The sequence below is a fragment of the Callorhinchus milii genome, unplaced genomic scaffold (genome assembly GCF_018977255.1).
Source record: "Callorhinchus milii isolate IMCB2004 unplaced genomic scaffold, IMCB_Cmil_1.0 Scaffold39, whole genome shotgun sequence".
NCBI lineage: Eukaryota > Metazoa > Chordata > Chondrichthyes > Chimaeriformes > Callorhinchidae > Callorhinchus > Callorhinchus milii.
The window spans coordinates 188,963-207,425 of record NW_024704780.1 but is presented as its reverse complement, the minus strand read 5'-3'; the positions used below and the strand labels follow the sequence as shown (position 1 = coordinate 207,425).

At 39.8% G+C, this 18,463-nt stretch overlaps 1 protein-coding gene and 1 pseudogene across 1 annotated transcript in view; one reads left to right on the top strand and one right to left on the bottom strand.

Moving 5' to 3' along the window:
* LOC121851451 (mitogen-activated protein kinase kinase kinase 21-like) overlaps window positions 1–18,463 on the bottom strand; it is a 44,529-nt gene that overhangs the window by 7,271 nt on the left and 18,795 nt on the right. Inside the window, exons 3-7 of the mRNA XM_042345308.1 lie at window positions 7,871–8,051; window positions 6,972–7,120; window positions 4,779–4,954; window positions 2,991–3,231; window positions 1,819–1,941 (exon numbers count right to left, since the gene is read on the bottom strand). Coding sequence (XP_042201242.1) covers window positions 1,819–1,941; window positions 2,991–3,231; window positions 4,779–4,954; window positions 6,972–7,120; window positions 7,871–8,051 — 870 coding nt within the window. The remainder of the gene's footprint in view (window positions 1–1,818; window positions 1,942–2,990; window positions 3,232–4,778; window positions 4,955–6,971; window positions 7,121–7,870; window positions 8,052–18,463) is intronic.
* On the top strand, window positions 9,909–12,738 carry LOC121851453 (annotated as a pseudogene).

Sequence of the window (18,463 nt, the reverse complement as noted above, 5' to 3'; positions counted from 1 at the left end):
TCTTCCAAGTTTTACTTTAAAAATGTAAAACCAATGACAGATTGACTGGACTCTTTACATCAATAGTAGTTTATTACTGAGCAAACGACTTTTTGACACAAAACTTGGAAACATAGTAAACAGTGAGGAGGATGGTAGCAGACTGCAGGAAGACATAGACAGACTGGTGAAATGGCCCGACACATGGTAGATGAAGTTTAATGCAGAGAACTGTGAGGTGATGCATTTTGGGAGGAAGAATGAGGAGAGGCAACATTCAATAAATGGTACAAGTTTAAAGGAAGTACAGGAGCAGAGAGACTTGGGAGTTCACATACACAAGTCTTTGAAGATGGCAGGACAGGTTGATGGAGCTGTTTAAAAATGCATATGGAATCCTTGGATTTATAAACAGAGGCATAGAGTTCAAAACCAAGGAAATTCTGCTAAACCTGCTCAGCTGGAGTACTGTGTCCAATTCTCGGCACCACACTTTAGGAAGGATATCAAGACCTTGAGAGGGTGCAGAGGAGATTTACCAAAATGGTACCAGGGATGAGAGACTTGAGTTATGAGGAGAGAGTGGAAAAGATGGGATTGTTCTCCTTTGAGCAGAAATGATTAAGGGGAGATTTAATAGAGGTGTTCAAAATTATGAGGGGTTTTGATAAGAGTAAATAAGAGAAACTATTTCCACTGTCAGGTGGGCCAGTAACCAGGGTAATTAGATTCAACATAATTGGCAAAAGAACCAGGGAGGAGATGAGGAGAATTTTTTTTTGCACAGAGTTGTTTCAGTAATGCACTGCATGAAAGGGTGGTGGAAACAGATTCAATAACAACTTTCAAAAGGGAATTGGATATGTACTTGAAGAATAATTTGCAAAGATATGGGGATAGTACGGGAGAGTCGGACTAACTGGGTAGGTAGCTCGTGTATTCTCACGCACCAGGCTTCGGGACCCCATCACTCCCACCCTCGCCCGTCTCCACTGGCTCTCCATCCACCAGAGGATCGAGTTCAAGATCCTTGTCCTCACCTTTAAGGCCATCCATGGCCTTGCCCCCTCCTATCTCTCTGACCTGCTGACTCCCTACCAACCTGCTCGCGCTCTCCGTTCATCAGGCTCCGGCATGCTTCATGTCTCCCGCCCGACCCGCCCTACCATCGGTGACCGGGCTTTCAGCCTCTCTGTCCCAACACTCTGGAACTCCATCCCACGGTCCCTTCGCCTCACTTCCTCCCTTGTCTCCTTCAATATCGGTCTCAAGACCCTCTTCTTCGACCGTGCCTTTGGTCTCCCTCCCATCTCTCTTCCTTCCCTCACCTCTACACCACCCCTCCCCCATGCTCGGGCCCCGACACCTAACTGTTCAGCGCTTGGGGACGTCCTCCCGAAGTGAAATGCCTTCTATAAATGTAATTTTGTTGTTGTTGTAGCTCTTCCAAAGAGCCGGCACAATCACGATGGGCTGAGTGGCCTCTTTCTGTGCTGCAATATTCTACGATTTTAAGGATTATTCCCACATATCCACAAAGGAGGTAAAATCACCTCTAAAAATGCTCAGCAATCTGGTGTGCAGCATCAATGAATAGTGGTGGCAAAAGATTAAGAATGAGACTTTACACACACACATAAAATCAATCTGGAAATATAATGTAACTGAAATGTCCAAGCAGGTGATATTTTTTCTCTCCCTGCCTCAATGACGAATCCTAGTTAAATGAATGAAGAGTAAGGTTCCATCACTGTTTTATAATATTTTGCCAGGTGCTCAGCAGTTCCAATGACTCATTCCACAGTAAAGCATAAAAGAACGGAAATTAATTCCACTTACGCTGGATGGCTCTGAGTCGTGGGATGATGGTTGGGCTACTTGGCGGACTACAACTGCTGCCATTTAAGCTTTTCCTCTTTTCCAGAGTAGGAGACGCTTGCACAGTGATCTTGTGCTGAAAATCTGTAACAATTTAAAAATCACACAATGAACTCTTTATATATGAGGTTATGATAAAGAGTGAGTCTACTTGCAGAATGCAGCTGCTTTTTAAAAAAACAATATCTGACATTTTGTTTGAAAAGTAATATCTGATGTATTGTTTTCTGGAAAAACTGGGCGATTATATCCACTTTTGAAAGTTTTTTGCCATAGAATATCACTCCCTCCAAGTAGCCCACTTCCCAACTCTAAAGAGTTTGGATTCAGCACCGTAAAATATATGAATGTATTTTACTCGAGCTTAATCTGCTGTGTATGGAGTGGGACAAGTTTGCTATCACCACTGTACTACTATAGATATATGTCAAATTGAGCCTTGCAGCTTTTATCCCACTGAAAGAAGAGAACACATTTCTGGGCTGCTCGTGTACAATTCTCAGTAACCAGTATAAATTCGTTGAGAAACCTGTGAAGTGGTTCGCATCTCGATTAGAGATTAGAAGGGAAAGTACAAAATCCTTTAAAAGAAGGGGTTCTGAATCAGTTTCAATTTAAATAATCGTCTCTCCATTACAATGGAATCAGTTTCCATAGTTAGTGCAACCAGGCCAGGTGTCAAGATTACAAAAGTGAAACAACACTTTACTGTACTATGAATATTAACAAAGATAAACACAGAGCCACTGAGAAACAACTGCTCAACAACTCACATCTCCTATCCTCCAGAACTGTTTTTGGAGCACAAGGACAATTTAGTTCTGAATGACATTTGTTAAAACATGAGCACGCAACCTTTACCATTTATCATCGGGAGGTTTAGTTCTCCTTTATACGTTTGTTACAAGTATTCTTCAAATTAGGGTTTCCTCCATACTATAGTGAGAGTTAAATTTCATCTGCATCTTATGCAAGTTTTGTACTGAGAAAAATCCCTCAGGAGCTCTGCATGGACAGAGGCAGAACAAAACAGCAAATTCATCAGCAGGCATCAAATGTTTATTGCATATCTACACATATTGAAATGTCAGTTTAGTCCATGATGTACATTTCTCCTACTTGCTAAGTCTTACCTGAAGGTAAGCTGATTCGGTTCCCATCTTTTAACTTTAGTCGACTTCGCTTGAATTTGCCTTTCCGTTTCTTCACTTTTGGCTTCTCTTGGTTTAGCTGAAAGATGAGAATGTTTAGCTCACGTTCCAAGACATCAATCTCTCGTTCTGCCAGCTGCTGCTCCCTACGCTTCAGTAACTCCTCCTGCGACTTCTGCTGCAACACTGCTCTTGTAAGCTCCTCTTCCCGTGATCGCAACTCCTGTGAATTAAACAGGATAATGCTGAAAAGTCTGGAAAGTCCAAAACAGTCTTAAAGAGTGATATTCCAATGCCTAAGTACAAGTCATTGGCAGCACTTAATATTTTTACAGATGTGAATGCTGCCTTGGGTTCATTTTCAACCACAACTTCATTAAATTGCATCCATATTAGTTATTACGAGAGAGGTTCGAATGAAGAGGTCCTTTTTTTGATATCATTCAAGAAAACATATTCTACTGTGTTCTTCAGCCTTCAAAAAAGTCTCACAGAAGGTCTCATAGAATTATACAGCACAGAAAGGGCCATTCGGCCCATCGTGTCTTTGCAGGCTCTTTGAAAAGAGCTATCCAATTCAATCCCAACCCCCCCCCCCCCCACCTCCCCATGGTCCTGCAAACTTGTCCTCCCCAAATAATTATCTACTTCTCTCTTAAATGTTGTTATCGAATCGGCTTCCACCACAGTTTCAGGCAATACATTCCAGACTCATAGAGGTATATACTAAATGAGATTCAGAAGTTGAATCATAGTTTCAAATATGCCAAGCCAGCAAGGCAAGAGGGCTCAAGGTTATGCAGGGCAATTTCAGGACGCACACCAGGAATATTTATTAGATGGCATAAACACTTTTAATTTGACTCCATCGCGGTTGGGTTGAGGTTTCAGAACATTGGCATGAGAGTATTCCTTTAAGAAATTGCTTGCTGCTGCTATGGGAAGATTGTAGGGTGGGTATTCTGGAAGACTGAAATCAAATGGGCTGATGGGCATTTTCCCATCCCAATAATAATAATAATAATAATCATCCTTGTGTTTGATATAGGGCCTTATCACATCATTGAGACGTCTAAAGCGTTTCACAGAATATAATGTAAAATGAATTGATTATGGGTAAATCTATTGGTGATCTTGTTTCTTAAAGTCTTCTGGTGTCAACCGCCTTATTCTAAAATTTGGTATTTGGAGAATACCATGCTAAATCAATTTCATAAAAATCAATTTTGCGGTTGGATGTTAGGCGTTGTACACATCGGAAATGGGAGAGTGCCATTTATAAAACTTGGGAAGGAGAAGACTGCAGACAACAGGTGTAGCTTAAAGGAGCTTTCTCTCGTGAATCCCTTTATTTTACTCCTAAGGAAAGGAGTATAAATAAAAAAATCAACATCACAGTTGCTTTGAAAACATAATACCCTTGGCTCAGAATCCTCCCAATCCACTGACTCAAAGTAAGCAGTGTTTCACAATCTGAACCAAGGGTATTAGTGTTGCTGAGATGTCAAAATTGAAGAAGTGCAGGATCCCAAACCTTGTAATATTACAAGCCTTATAGATTTCAGTTTAATGAACTATACAAGATTCATCATAACCAACCTTTTATTCTTACCTTTAACTAATAAAATCAATAATACTTAATCTGTCTGGGGGAAGTACGAGCACAGCAACTGGATACAGAATGAATCAAGACATTGCTGCCAAGGCAAACTTGCAAATTTAAATCTCTAAAACCTAAATCAGGTTATTCAATTAAGCAAATCAACTTACTTTTTCTTTTGTCCTGAGCTCATTGAACATCTGCTGTATTTCCATCTTCCAATCATCTTGCATGGAGTGAAAGGACTCTTGGGGCATATCGATCATGACCGTTTCCTCAATAGCAGTGAGTTGCTCCAAAATGGTAGCGAAAGTCGGACGAAGGTGAGGATCCTGATCCCAGCACTCTGAAACATGCATGGTGATTTTAGTCCGAAACCTTGGTACTCATTAGGTAGGTAAAATTTCAACACAAAATAACTGTACACTAACAAAAGTACATGAGAATTTTATTATTGCAATTATACAGATTTTAGTTTTCTTTCAAGGGCTATCCAGTAAGCCCAAGTATAATCATGCTGCTCATTCTGTAAAATACCCGAGCTTTTATGTAAACAGTGGTTTGAGATAGTGAAGAAAATTTGAGCTGTGTGTTTATAGAAGTTCCTACTATAGCTTCAGGGAAAGAGATACTAATCTATGCCGCTTGCATTTGGATGAGTTATTTGGAGTGCTCATAGAAACGTATCTTTTCCTCTATCACATACTTATTGGACTCCTCCCCAGGTAGGACCTCAGTTTAACATTTCATATGAAGTTCTGATTCTCCAACAATGGCTATGAGCTCAAGTCGTGATGTGGGGCTTGAACTCACAGCCTTCTGCCCCAGAGGTAAGAGCTCTGCCAAGTGAGCCATACTAGCCCTTATAATGATCCTTTCAAGCATGATCCTTCATCAGAACTCAACATATATCATTTCCAATCCATAAGAGTGTAATATTGATGTTTTGACTATGCAAAATCAAGTTTGATTTTTATAAGACCATTTTTGTGGCTAATGATTAAAAGTACTTGCTGGAATTTAAACAGCAATCATTACAAGTTTTAAACTATCTTTCATCTGCACTTCTATTCTTCAAAATCTTCAAAGTAATCCATCTGGATTATTTTAACCAGCAATAGAATCAATTCTATTGCCGAGTGCAATAAACCAATTTGCCTTTCAATGCATTTACAATGGAAGAAGGAAGTCTTTGATGTTGCAAAACTGTAAGAACATTATCTGAAGATTTTTTTTTCCTACCCAGGTCAACAAAAACATCAAGAAGCAAATCTGTTAAATTGCTACAGTTGAAATAAGAAGGCTTTTACATTAAGATTCAGAACATGAAAATTATATGACTATAGGTATGTTGCATTCAAATATTAATTTCTGACACTGAATACATTTAGCTGAGGTTAATAACAGATAACCTAAATTTGAACTTTTCAACTCTCACTCAACCATAATGAAGTAGTGCAAAGATTTTTTTTATTGCACCTCATCATGTCACAACATTAAAGTGCTTCACACATAATTACCGTCAAGTAACGACTGCTTTTATAAACAAATACAATTCATTTATGCAAGCAAGATTTAATGAATATTCAGTAGGTGAATGAAAAATTGAGAGAATTGTTGGCCAGAGGACTGCGAGCATCTCCTTTTTTAAATTATGCGATGGAATCTTTAACAGCAGATGAGACCTGGTTTTAACATTTCATCCAAAAATTGATGTCAACTAGTGACTTCTGCTAATGTGGCTGAGGTCAGGTATCAGTCATTTTGTTTCCAGACTGGTCCTGTGCTGCTGGCACCTGAACCCAATCAAAAGGAATGTAATTTTTTCTTCAACTACTCCCTCCAGCAGATGTATTTCCATACCATTGTTATAAGCGTGTTTATGGATGTGGAATGCTCTGCTAGATGTGGTGGTCAAGGCAAGATCCACATTAGCTTTCAGAAGGGAACGAGATAGATATCTGAAAAGGAATAATTTGATGGGGGCGATGGAGAAAAAGCAGGTAAATAGGGATGAAAGGATTAATTTTTCAAAGAGTCAGTAAAGACATGATGAGCTGAATGGCCTTCTGTGTTTTAAATGTCTCTGGTTTTATCATGGGATCTTTAACAACCACCTGAAAAGGCAAATTGGACATCAATCTAACATCTTATCCAAAGGATGGTTCTTCTGACAATGCAGCACTCCCCCGGTATTACTCACAGAAACTAAATAAGGAAATATTTCACATTAGAGAGGATCTGGGAGTGATGTTGATGCTGTATTACAATGAGAAAGTATCCCATTTCTCAGCATCAACATTCCTCATCTTAGTAAGCACAAAACAAATCACTTAAAAGGGTTAAGGAAAGGACCCGCTTACCTTCCATTAGTTTGGTGAACGGTTCAGGACACGTCGATGGAATAGGAAGCGTTAATTTATTCACAGCAACTCCATATGCGACTGCAAGACCATCGATCCCACGATAAGGAACTTCTCCTGTCAACAGCTCCCACAACAGCACTCCATAGCTGAATACAAAGAGAGTAAAAGCAGCAAGTTGTAAGATCAAACTTGGTTCCACCTTTCATTATGCACAAAGTCTTCCTTTAGTTGTTTCAATAATTTAGTTTGATTATCAACCTATCTTCTGACTTGACTCAGCCAACCAATGTGTAATATTATAAGCACAAACAAGACAAAATTACTCCCAGTCTTTTTTTTGATCAGCTGGTGTCTGACACATGTGGAAACCCATCATCATGCTTAAAAGTATCCAAGCCAAACAGAGTTCTGTACATCTTACTTATACATGGAAATTCCAGTGATATTTGTTGGGATGGAATGCGCACTCTCTCCCTGGAGGGAATGCTGCTTCCTAATTCTGGAGAGTTGTAGGTGCAGGTTGGCAAGACCCAAGACTTGGGGAACCCAGAATGTGTGTCAGTACTACTGGAGTCTAAACAGCTAAAACCACATAGCTTGTCATTCAGAGCATTGTCTGGCAAGCTTTCCATTGCTGGTCCAGCTAGGACCACCCCTACCTATTTGGGCTTTGTTAATAGGAGCTGAGTGGGAAGAATCCCTGGCTCTAGTACCGTTAGTAGTAACACATGCAATAAAAGTAGGTTTTACACTTTTAGTTGAAAAGCAGAAAAAGAAATGCACTGCAATAACCAAAATGACTATCCCCAAAAATTAGCTTCCTAAATAACACACCAGGATTATAGTAAACATTATCCATGGCTCTGGATTAGCAAATAGTTCAAAGTCATGCCTACCTCCAAACATCACTGCCTTTGGAAAACAAGGACGACTTGATAACCTCTGGAGCCATCCAAGCATAGGTTCCTGCTGCACTCATTTTGGTTGTTTTATGCCACTCCCTTGCTAAGCCAAAGTCTGTGATCTTCAAAGTTTTGTTAGCAATGTCGTCATTTTCAATCTTCTCAAGTAACAAAACTAGAAAAAGTTAAACTGTGTAAGTCGAAGTACAGTCTTGTAAATCATTTCATTTCCACACATTAAATATATTGATATTATACTAGATTATGAATTCAATCTACATTCCATATGTCATGAGTTTTAAAGAAAGATCATGCACAAAACATTTTTAATCTTACTGATGCAATTATTAATCTGCTCCATTTGCTTCTCTTCTCCTTACTGTGAAATGGAGTGAAATGGATTGTTGGCCAGGACCCTGAGAAAACTCTCTTCTTTTTTCAAATAGTGCCAATAACGTTCATCTGAACATGCAGACAGTTGGTTTAATGTCTCATCCGAAGAATGTAGATAAACAGTCACGTGGATAATTGGTGAGCCGATAACTAATTTTCTACTGCAGTGAAAAATACTTTTAACAAATAATTGCATTTTTAAGCATATCAAAATTCTCTTTGATGCAAGACATATGAATGTTTTCAATAATGTTAAAATATTAACACAGACAATACTTGAAATTGCTTATCTTCATCGAGTTAAAAGGACCTGCAATGCTAACTTCTATTGACAGAGGGCAGCATGCCCCCATATACACTTTTCTATTCCAGTTTTGTTGCCAGAACCAGAGAATGGTTTGCGAGGATACATATTAAAAGGTTAACAGACAGACTTCAAGGTGCATCTGTGCTCTATATTAAGGGACCAACTAATTAAGCGATCAAATACTTTTAAGCACAACATGTACAGCTGGGATGCACCCAGATGTTTATTAAAGTAGAGCCACATAGCTGGACACATCCCAGCTCAGTTCACTGTGAAAAATATTCTCCCAGTAATGTCCTAGTCAGTTACGCAGCACATTTTGTTTAAATATCTGGCCCACCATTATGATGAAATGAATGTTTCTTCAGGCAAAAAGTCACAAATCAAACCTTCTATTGTTTGCAATGGTGGAAGTCACCTCCCAGAACGATTCAAGCTGGTGCCTCAAGTCACAAAGTGCTATGTTTCTACAGGCAGAAAACTGACTGCAGCAATTGTGCTCAATTGAATATGACGAAGTGCTTAAAGGGGAAATAAATTCTAGGATAGAAACTTTACACATGTAAAAAAANCTTATATTCCAGTATTGCAATAACAATTTTTAAAAAAAATGTAAATACCAACTCAAATTGCACCTTTTTAAAAAAGAGGAAAAACTTTAAATTGGATCCATATTTCAGTACCAATAATTCCACAACATTGCAGAGCTTTTCAAGCAGCATTTCATCTTTGTTAGCATTTTTATGTTGGGCGTACGTACACATAGCCACAAACACCAACCCAATATAATGATGAAAAATATTCATTACATTTATAAATAATGAAAATACGTGCCCTTTTAAATTTAAATAAATACTGCACAATGTGAAAGGTCATCAATTGCATAAGCATTGTTGATTTCACTAAACCGCTAGTTTAATGTCACATTGAAGGAGTAGCATAGAATCTAAATCCTTTAAATAGTTTATTGCTAGTGCAGGCTAGTGGTTGCTACACCTCTGGCAGTTTAAGAGATAATGGATTTATGTGAGTTAGAGAGACAATTCTGCTGGGTGTTTCAGCAGGTGTATTGTAGCAAGGTAATTGGTATATCTCATCCACCCTTTGACAATCACGAGGCTATTATCTTGGGTGCTGTTGTGCTGGAATCAACAGTGCTTCTGTATTTTGACTCTGAAGGTGAGAAGACACATTCCTTAAATTTCTTATCGGACAATAATCTAGCCGAAACCGAACATAAGGCACCAAGTATGAGGCTGGCAACTGGCCAGGTTTCACTCCAGCCAGCAATGTGAATTCTGAGAGCCCTTCACGCTTCCGCTTCCTACCACAATGAAGCACAGGGTTTCAACAGGCAGCCTGCCAATGGATACTGAACAGAGCAAAACAGTCTTGAGGGTCAGTGACTGAACCATTCTTGTGGCCCGAAAACCTAGCAACGCACATTGCATTGAAAGGGTTGATTTGCTTTCCAGTGAAGTGGAATCCTGACAACTGAATAACTAATCTACCAAGTTATTGTGTGCTTTGATCAGGAATTTTCTGTATGAATGGTAATGGTGCGCTGGAATTCTAAGCTTGGATCAGACTTAGCTCTACTCCACTGTATATTATTCTATATTCACAAAGCCTCTGCTTAAGTATTGTTACTCAGAGTAGTAGCAATACACGTTGATGGACACAAGGAGCAGGAAAAAAAATGTAAGCAATTTTAAAAAGTGAAAATAAAAGCCATCATGACTTGATACATTACTGGACGTGCTTGTTCGTCCAATAAAGCCACTGATCCTAAAACCCAATTTCTTGCTCTTTTTCCACATGCCTATCTAATTCCCTATTAAATACTCCTCCATAAATGATGCAACAAACCTTATAGACAACAGAACACATCCATGATGCAAAGCACCATTTTCCATTTCACATACCAAAAGGACTTCCAAATAAATGCACCATTTGTGTGCTCACTTGGGTGAACCACTTACAGGTTGAAGTATTAAAAGATCAAAGATATCTGAACTCTAGTCATGAAGAATATTTAATGCTAATGATAATATGCTATCTTAGCTCAGTTGGTAACACTTTCACCTCTGTGTTTATGCCAGATATTGGGTCTTGTGCTGATAATCTAGGCTGAAACTGCAGTTCATGACGGGGCAGGGGGAGGGGGGAATGCTTCACTGTCAGTGATGTGGTCCTTTGGATAAGATGTTAAGTCATTAAATCAAGGTCCCGTCTGCTGTCCTCAGGTCACGTGGACCTCAATTTAATTTTACAGTGGCTAACAACTGAAATTGTTGGGTTGCCAAGCACACTATTCAGTGTTCCAACAAATTTTTAGCAGCATTTTTTGGGACTGATCAGCAACTTTTTTTTATTTGAAGCTACTTGCTAAGTAACCTCATAGTTTTGAATTGACAATATAAAATCCAGTGGAACAGCATAATAATGGACAGCTTTTGGTAAATTCTGCCAATTCACATTCTGCCAACTCGGATACTTTCAATGTTTTACAGCTTATTGAAACCGAATACAATGAAACAACTGCTGACAAACTACTGGCTCAGTTTACACAGGTACCAAATGAGGGATTGTAACGCAAGTTCCTCTGCCTCACCAAATGTGATGTGTGAAGAGAGCTGAAGCAGCAGAGTTCTATTTTACAGCTCATATAGCATTTTGTTTCTTCACTGAACTTTAAGAAGTCATTGCAAATGGTTCCAGATTATAGGAAAATTAGGACCTCATCTGCATTTGCCATCACTAAACTTCACCTAGAGAAAAGAAGTGCAACACACATTTCACATACTGGGTGAGTTCATGGTTTGAACTTTCACGCATTCCCCACATGTTCAAGAACACGGAATAGTGTCTGGCAACCCAACCATTTCAATTGTTAGCAAGTGGCTGCAATTGTAAAATTAAATTGAGATCCACCTGATCTAAGGACAACAGACAGAGATCACCAGGACAAAGAGGAACTTACTCCTGAAGAAAAGAGACGAATCAAAAGGAAGCAGAAGAGAGAGAGGAAAAGGGAAGAAAATAAGTTGCGGGGAGAAGTTGAAGGGTTAGCAAAGAGAAGGAGACCTTGTGCTGGAGTATCTGACCAGGTGGCACGAGGAGGAAGTTTCAAAAGACGAGACAGGCCTGCCTCTACAGAACATGTACGATTGTGACAAGGTCCCCGATAAGTACTTTGCTCAGTTGCTGGAGTATCTAGATGGGCTAAGAGGCAACACTCGACAAGTCACTGTTCAGAAAGTTAGTCTGTCGTTTCATTTCTCAACCTCCAACCGCTCCTTCAATGCATCAGTTTTGTCTTGCAGTTTTGCCACAGATTCAGTACATCATTGCAATAAATCATCAGTCCTGACATACATCCATGACAAAATTCTGTGTTCCAGTATTCCCACATTTAATATTTTTATACCGGTCAAGTTTTAAAAAGTACATTGAAGCATCATTACATATCGGCAATACTGCCAAACCAAAGTCACTCAGAGCCAGATCTGTATTTTCCAGCTTGGAATTTACTAGGTTGTTTTCATAAATTTTCTTTATTCCCCCAAAAATCCTTACAAATATTTTATGACAATGATGTCCCCATGATCAAATAAAGTCAATAGAACCTTGTAAGCTTTGGTCTCATTATTTATGAAGTTACTGCTGAGCTGGAATATATTTTCTATACATAAACTATCAATTCTGGCTAACTAAAGTTCAGTTGCTAAGGGTGTAACTCGGAGGAATGACTGGATTTCATTTTACATGAATTACCATTAAACCGATCATTATTTGTTACACAATATTTATATTCTTATTCCCATCTATGGATTCCCTGATCTGGTATGTGCCAATGTCTTTCTCCAGTGTAAATGGCCATGTGTTGACCCAGTTGTGCTAACTGGAAGACAAAGCCCATTTCTTGCTCAAGTGAAACTTCAGTAAACCCAGCTGTTCGGAGCTCAATTTTTACTCAAAATGTTTTCTTTTCCAAAGCAATCTGCGCCCTGTGCTTACTATGGCTTCCCTACACATTTATCCCTTTGATTAAACTATGCAATTCATAATTTTCCACTAGGGCTATGCAGAAATAGCCACAGGCTTAGCTTTTGAATCAAATATTGAGGTGTTTAAACTGCACGAATGCAACACCACCTGAGAGGAGCCCAGCACACTTAGCAATTCGAGTAAACATCCATGTTTTATAACTTGGTTTAAGATCCAAAACTCTAAAGTTAACAGCAGGATAAGAACAATTGCTACAACTGTTTAAGCTTACATTTTATGAGTTTTCCTCGTGATTTTGCTTTCATATAAACCATTAGCATGGGTGTGAGTGTTGTTGTTATTATTATTATTGTTTTCAATTGCAAATCAGCGCAGGTAGTTGGACCAGTAACGAAACATATGAGCCTTTCCCACTTAATAATGGATTGCTGCAACACAGCATAACTGGTCTTTTCATTTTTGGCACGTTCTGTGTGTTTTTTCTCCCCATTCATATGGACTAACCCACACTGAGCAAGCAGCTGACTCCCAAGTCTTTGTCAACATTACTTTGCAACAACATTCAAGAGACAAAGGGCCCCAGCCTTTCATCTTTTCCCCTGTGTGTGTGTGTGGGAGGGGAAGAGAGAAATAAAACCCAGATTCCTCCTTACATCTCCCACTCGAGCCATGGAATGTGAGGACTCTCAGCTTCAATCACATTTTATTACAATATCTGGTACATTTCTGCCTCCAAGACTGGTAAAAACAAAATTGTCTCATTTTCTCATGAAAAGTATGATCAATCCTGTATATGTTGCTCTCTCTCTCCCCGCACACTCCCTCCTCGGACATGATCAGACATCGACCTGGCTGAATTCATTGTACTCTCACCTCAGAGTCAGAAGATTTGGGTTCAAGCTCCATGTCGGTACTTTGAGCTCACAATCTAGGGTGGGATGGCCTCCCAACATGAAAGGTGCTATGTACTTTGTTGTTGTAGGCTTTCCAATGCAGTGGATCCTTGGGATGAGATACTAAACTGAGTTCCCATCTGCCTATTCAGATGAACTTTAAAGATCCCATGGCACTATTCAAAAAGAGAAGAAAGTTTCTCCCGATGTCCTGGCCAACATTCACCAAAATAAATTTGGTCATTTACATCATTGCTGTTTGGGAGTGACTGCTGTGTGCACTTGCAATGACTGCAAATCTGCACTAACTGGTTATAATCCCTATCACAGTGGGATAGCATTTTCCTGACCAGAGCTATATTTATTTCCTACTTTAATTTATAAATTAAAACTTAAAAATATATTTGACATGAATCTTTGGGAATACTAGATAGCTGCACAAATTTTAAATATATTGTATTAAGCTTCTTTGGGCTTTTTCATAGGTTGAAATCTGAATCTCAGGAATGCTGGCCAACAAGGTAAGGTGGCTTTGAATAATTAACTTCAATTATACTAGAACAACCCTGAATGAACTTTGTCATTAAAAATATTTGAAAATAAATAAATTTAGATAACAATTAAAATTATGTGAAGGCATTAGGACTACTGCAACTAAAGACACATTTCATCACATTGCCAAAATGCAATAAAAATAATGCCTGAAATTAGTTTCAATTACAAACAAGTTACCCGAGACTGCCAATGCATCTGCGAGGTTAATAAAACCCAAATCTCTATGAATGTTTTTAAAGCAAACCAAGTGCAGAAGGTATCTGACTTAGTTATTTTCAAACAGTAAATGCTTGTAACACCAATGGGATAACGCATTGTTTTGTTATACTTCAGAATGTAAATAATTAGCCTTCAGTGGGTCATAGTAAATGAAGAATTGTGCACTGCTTAGTATGAATCCCATACAGTAGTAAATGTTCATCCAAAGGGAGAATGTTTCCACAATCTGCCTAGGTTAAGGCTCTATTTTTAGTTCTATATTTAAAATGCACTAATTTCAAAGACATATTAACTGGAGAAGGCCAATCAGCCAATTGAGTCTGTTCTGATATTTTATTAGATGAGAATGAATCTTTTAATCCAATTTCTCTGCCCTTTCTCCATGCCTATAAGATTTTTGGTACAATTTTCAATTTAAATTATTTTTAAAAAAGTGCAAACGGCTCTGCTAATGGTTTGTTGACAAAACAGAAATCATGCTCCTTGGCTCCGCAACATTGTCCGATTCCGCCACTATTTCACCCTTCAGGATGCCGAAACTCTCATGCACACATTCGTCATCTCAAGGCTCGACTACGGAAACTCCCTCCTTGTCGGCCTCCCCAACTCTTCCCTCCACAAGCTGCAGATCATCCAGAACACTGCAGCTCGTGTACTCTCCCACACCAGGCTCCATAACCCCATCAGCCCCACCCTCGCCCGGCTCCACTGGCTCCCCATCCCTCAGAGGATAGAATTCAAAAACCTTGTCTTCACTTTCAAGGCCGTCCACGGCTTTGCCCCCTCCTACCTCTCTGACCTGCTGACCCCATATCAACCTGTCCACTTGCTCCGCATGCAGCCTGGTCCATGTCCCCTGCCCAACCCACTCTACCATCGGCGGCCAGGCTTTCCACCCCTACCTTTTGGAACTCCCTTCGCCTTGCTCCCTCCCTTGCCTCCTTCAAGGCATGACTCAAGACCCTCCTTTTCAACCGTGCCTTCAGTAGCCCTCCTACCTCTCTGCTCTCCCTCATCCCAACCCTGCCCCCCGCCCCCCACATTTGGGTCCTGTTCCCTGACTGTTCAGCACTTTGGGACATCCTTCCGACGTGAAAGGTGGTTTACAAATGTAATTTTGTTGTTGGCGTCTCCCGCCAACGTCTTCTCTAACCTCCTCAACTTCCTCTGTCTACCCCTAAAACTTATAAAACCTGTGCATCAAGTTTGATCCCCATCTGTCTTTTCTACCCCACATACAGTCCCTGATCAGGACCGCTTTCTTCCACCTCCAACACATTGCTTGCTTCCTATCGTACTTCACACCCAACACAGCTGAATCCCAGACCCACGCTTTCATCACCTCCTGCCTGGATTATTCCATTGCCCTTCTCACTGGTCTCCCCAGCTCCCCTATCCACAAAATCCAACTAATTCAAAACTCTGCCAATTGTATACTCACCTGCACTAAACTGTACCCCCATCACAGCAGCCCTTGACAGACTGCACTGGATCCCATCACAGAACAAATTGACTCCAAGATCCTCACACTCGTCTACAAATCATTCAGTGCCCTGGCACCTCCCTGGCACCATGTGGAGTCCTGTAGCTCAGTGGTTAGAGCACTCGCTTTGCAAGTGAGAGACCTGAGTTCAATTCCAGGCAGAGGGCCAAACCTTGGGCAAGTTTCCTTACTCCACACAGAGCCTAATAATAATCCCTCCAAAAACAAAACAATAATAAATTGGTCATTTTCAATCCACGACTACTTGTGGGACATTGCTGTGCGCAATTGGCTGCCGCGTTCGCCCATAAATATGCAATCAATTCACTTTACAGTATATTCCGTGAAGCGCTTTGGGACGTCTAGAAGACGTGAAAACGCTATATCAAATGCAAGGATTATTATTATTATTATTATTATCTACTACTCTTCTCGCCACCCCCACTCAGGCCTTCTGCTTGGTACTTATCCCCTGCTATCCACCATCAGCGGCCATGCTTTCAGCCACTATGCCTCAAAACTTTCAATCTCTCTCCCTCAAGGCTGCCCCCTCCTTCCCCATTTTCAGATCATGTAAGTTGTTGCAGTTGTTGTTGGTTTAGTGAGCAAATGCACCCTAGTGTGGTACTGAGTCAATGCACAGCTAGAGATTAGAATAAAGAATACTGGAAATACACATCAGGTAGATTTTTATTTAAAAAGGAAATAACCTGCATTTGCAGTTCCAGCCATCCAATAACAATCCATTGTCATCTTCTAGTTCCCCTTCATGATTAATTACTAAAAGGAATATAAAATATCCAAAGGCATGGGAGCTCGTCATGTGTTTTGTTTCTCAAGCTTACTTCTTGAAACAAAGCAGTATTTTCTATTTATAGCTAGATTGAAGCACTACAATACCACTGTAGGAATAACTTTTAACATACAATTGTATTACGGAAATGTGCTATCCACAATGAAATGTGCTTTCCTGCCAAAATAAGGAAATGTTTGGATGTCCAGAAAAAGTACATGGTTCATGATTTCCAAACTACATATTCGAAGCAGTTTATCTGCTGTTGTTAGTTCGACAGACACAGGTATTTTGTAAAAAAATGTGGCATCACTGCATTAGGAACAAATCTCAAGTGTTAATGGGTTCCCCTAGACTTGAAAAGATTCTGTTTGCTATATGACAATTCCCAGTCCTTTCAGACCTATACTTCTAGCTGAGGCAAATTACAAGGAAATAACATTCAATGGCGATTAAGGTAACTTCTTTTAAAAAGAAACGATTGGCTCTAATCTGATGGGACAAAAATCAGATAAGAGAAACAACCATTTTAATTTTCATGAAGTAGAATTCCACAACATTTTATGTACACAAAATAACATTCTTGTGTATGAAGAGTGATCATTTGGAAAGGATACAAAACTAGAAGAAATGTGCGATCCTGTGATTACTCACAAATTCCTCAGGACGTGCTCTCCCGCAGACTTACCACAGTCATGAGTGCACCCGTTCTAATGTTAATGCAATTACATTTGACCTTTGATAAATTGGCCAGGTCCAAACCCCAGTAAGTGAAATTAATTAAGATTAGGAAAGTTGTATTTTATGTATATTGCTCAACAGTTTGCTCTCTGGTGCTGGTCACCCAGTCCTGTTTGAACAAAGGTAAACACAGGCTGGAACACATTTGATTGGGGGGAGGGGTGGCAAGGATCAGATGTCATTCGAGACCTCAACCTTTTACTAACTAAATCCATAGAGACTTTTGGCTTTTCTACTATTTATCTACACAGAAAAAAAGGAGAAGTAGAATTAAGGCAAACTACTGTTCAGTTTCAGATGCTTTGTCCACTTCAGTCAGCAGATCCCATAACTACAATGACAATGTATCTATCATTTGGCTCCGAAGCAGTGCTGTTGAGTTTTATTTCATTATCTGTTACCATTGCATGCTATGTGAAATGCTGTACTCTGTCCAGCACCTTGGAACGTCCTCCCGCCGTGAAAGGTGCTATACAAATGTAATCTTGTTGTTGTTATACGAGAATAATATATGCTACAAGGAGTCCTGTAGCTCAGTAGTTAGAGCACTCGCCTTGCAAGCGAGACACCTGGGTTCAATTCCAGGCAGAGCGAAACCTTGGGCAAGTTTCCTTACTCCACACAGAGCCTAATAATAATCCCTCCAAAACAAAACAATAATAAATTGGTCATTTTCAATCCACGACTGTTTGTGAGACACTGCTGTGCGCAATTGGCTGCCGCGTTTCGCCCACAAATGTACGGTCAATTCACTTTACAGTCTATTGTGTGAAGTGCTTTGAGACGTCGAGAAGACATGAAAAGCGCTATATCAAATGCAAGGATTATTATTATTATTAATACACATTTACAAGAGGGGCATCATCTAAGTTTTCAAATGCTGAAAAGCACAGATAAAAAGTGTAACCTGGTCTGAACATTAACTATGAACACAGAACTAGAAGACGGGAGTACAACATTAACAAGCTTCCAGTTAGGCTAAAGATTAGATAAGAACTGTGCTCCTTTCCGCAAGAGGACAGCTTCCTGTCCTTTAAATAGCAGCCTATTATTTTCATTCTAAAGGACTTGATGAAGATTTGCTTACCAGAATTACTGAGAGCTGCAAAGATAGGGCAGGCAATCTGATGTCAGGTTTACCTTGTGGTGCTGCCTCAATGGCAATTCTGCCAGGTAAACAAAGTGATTCTGC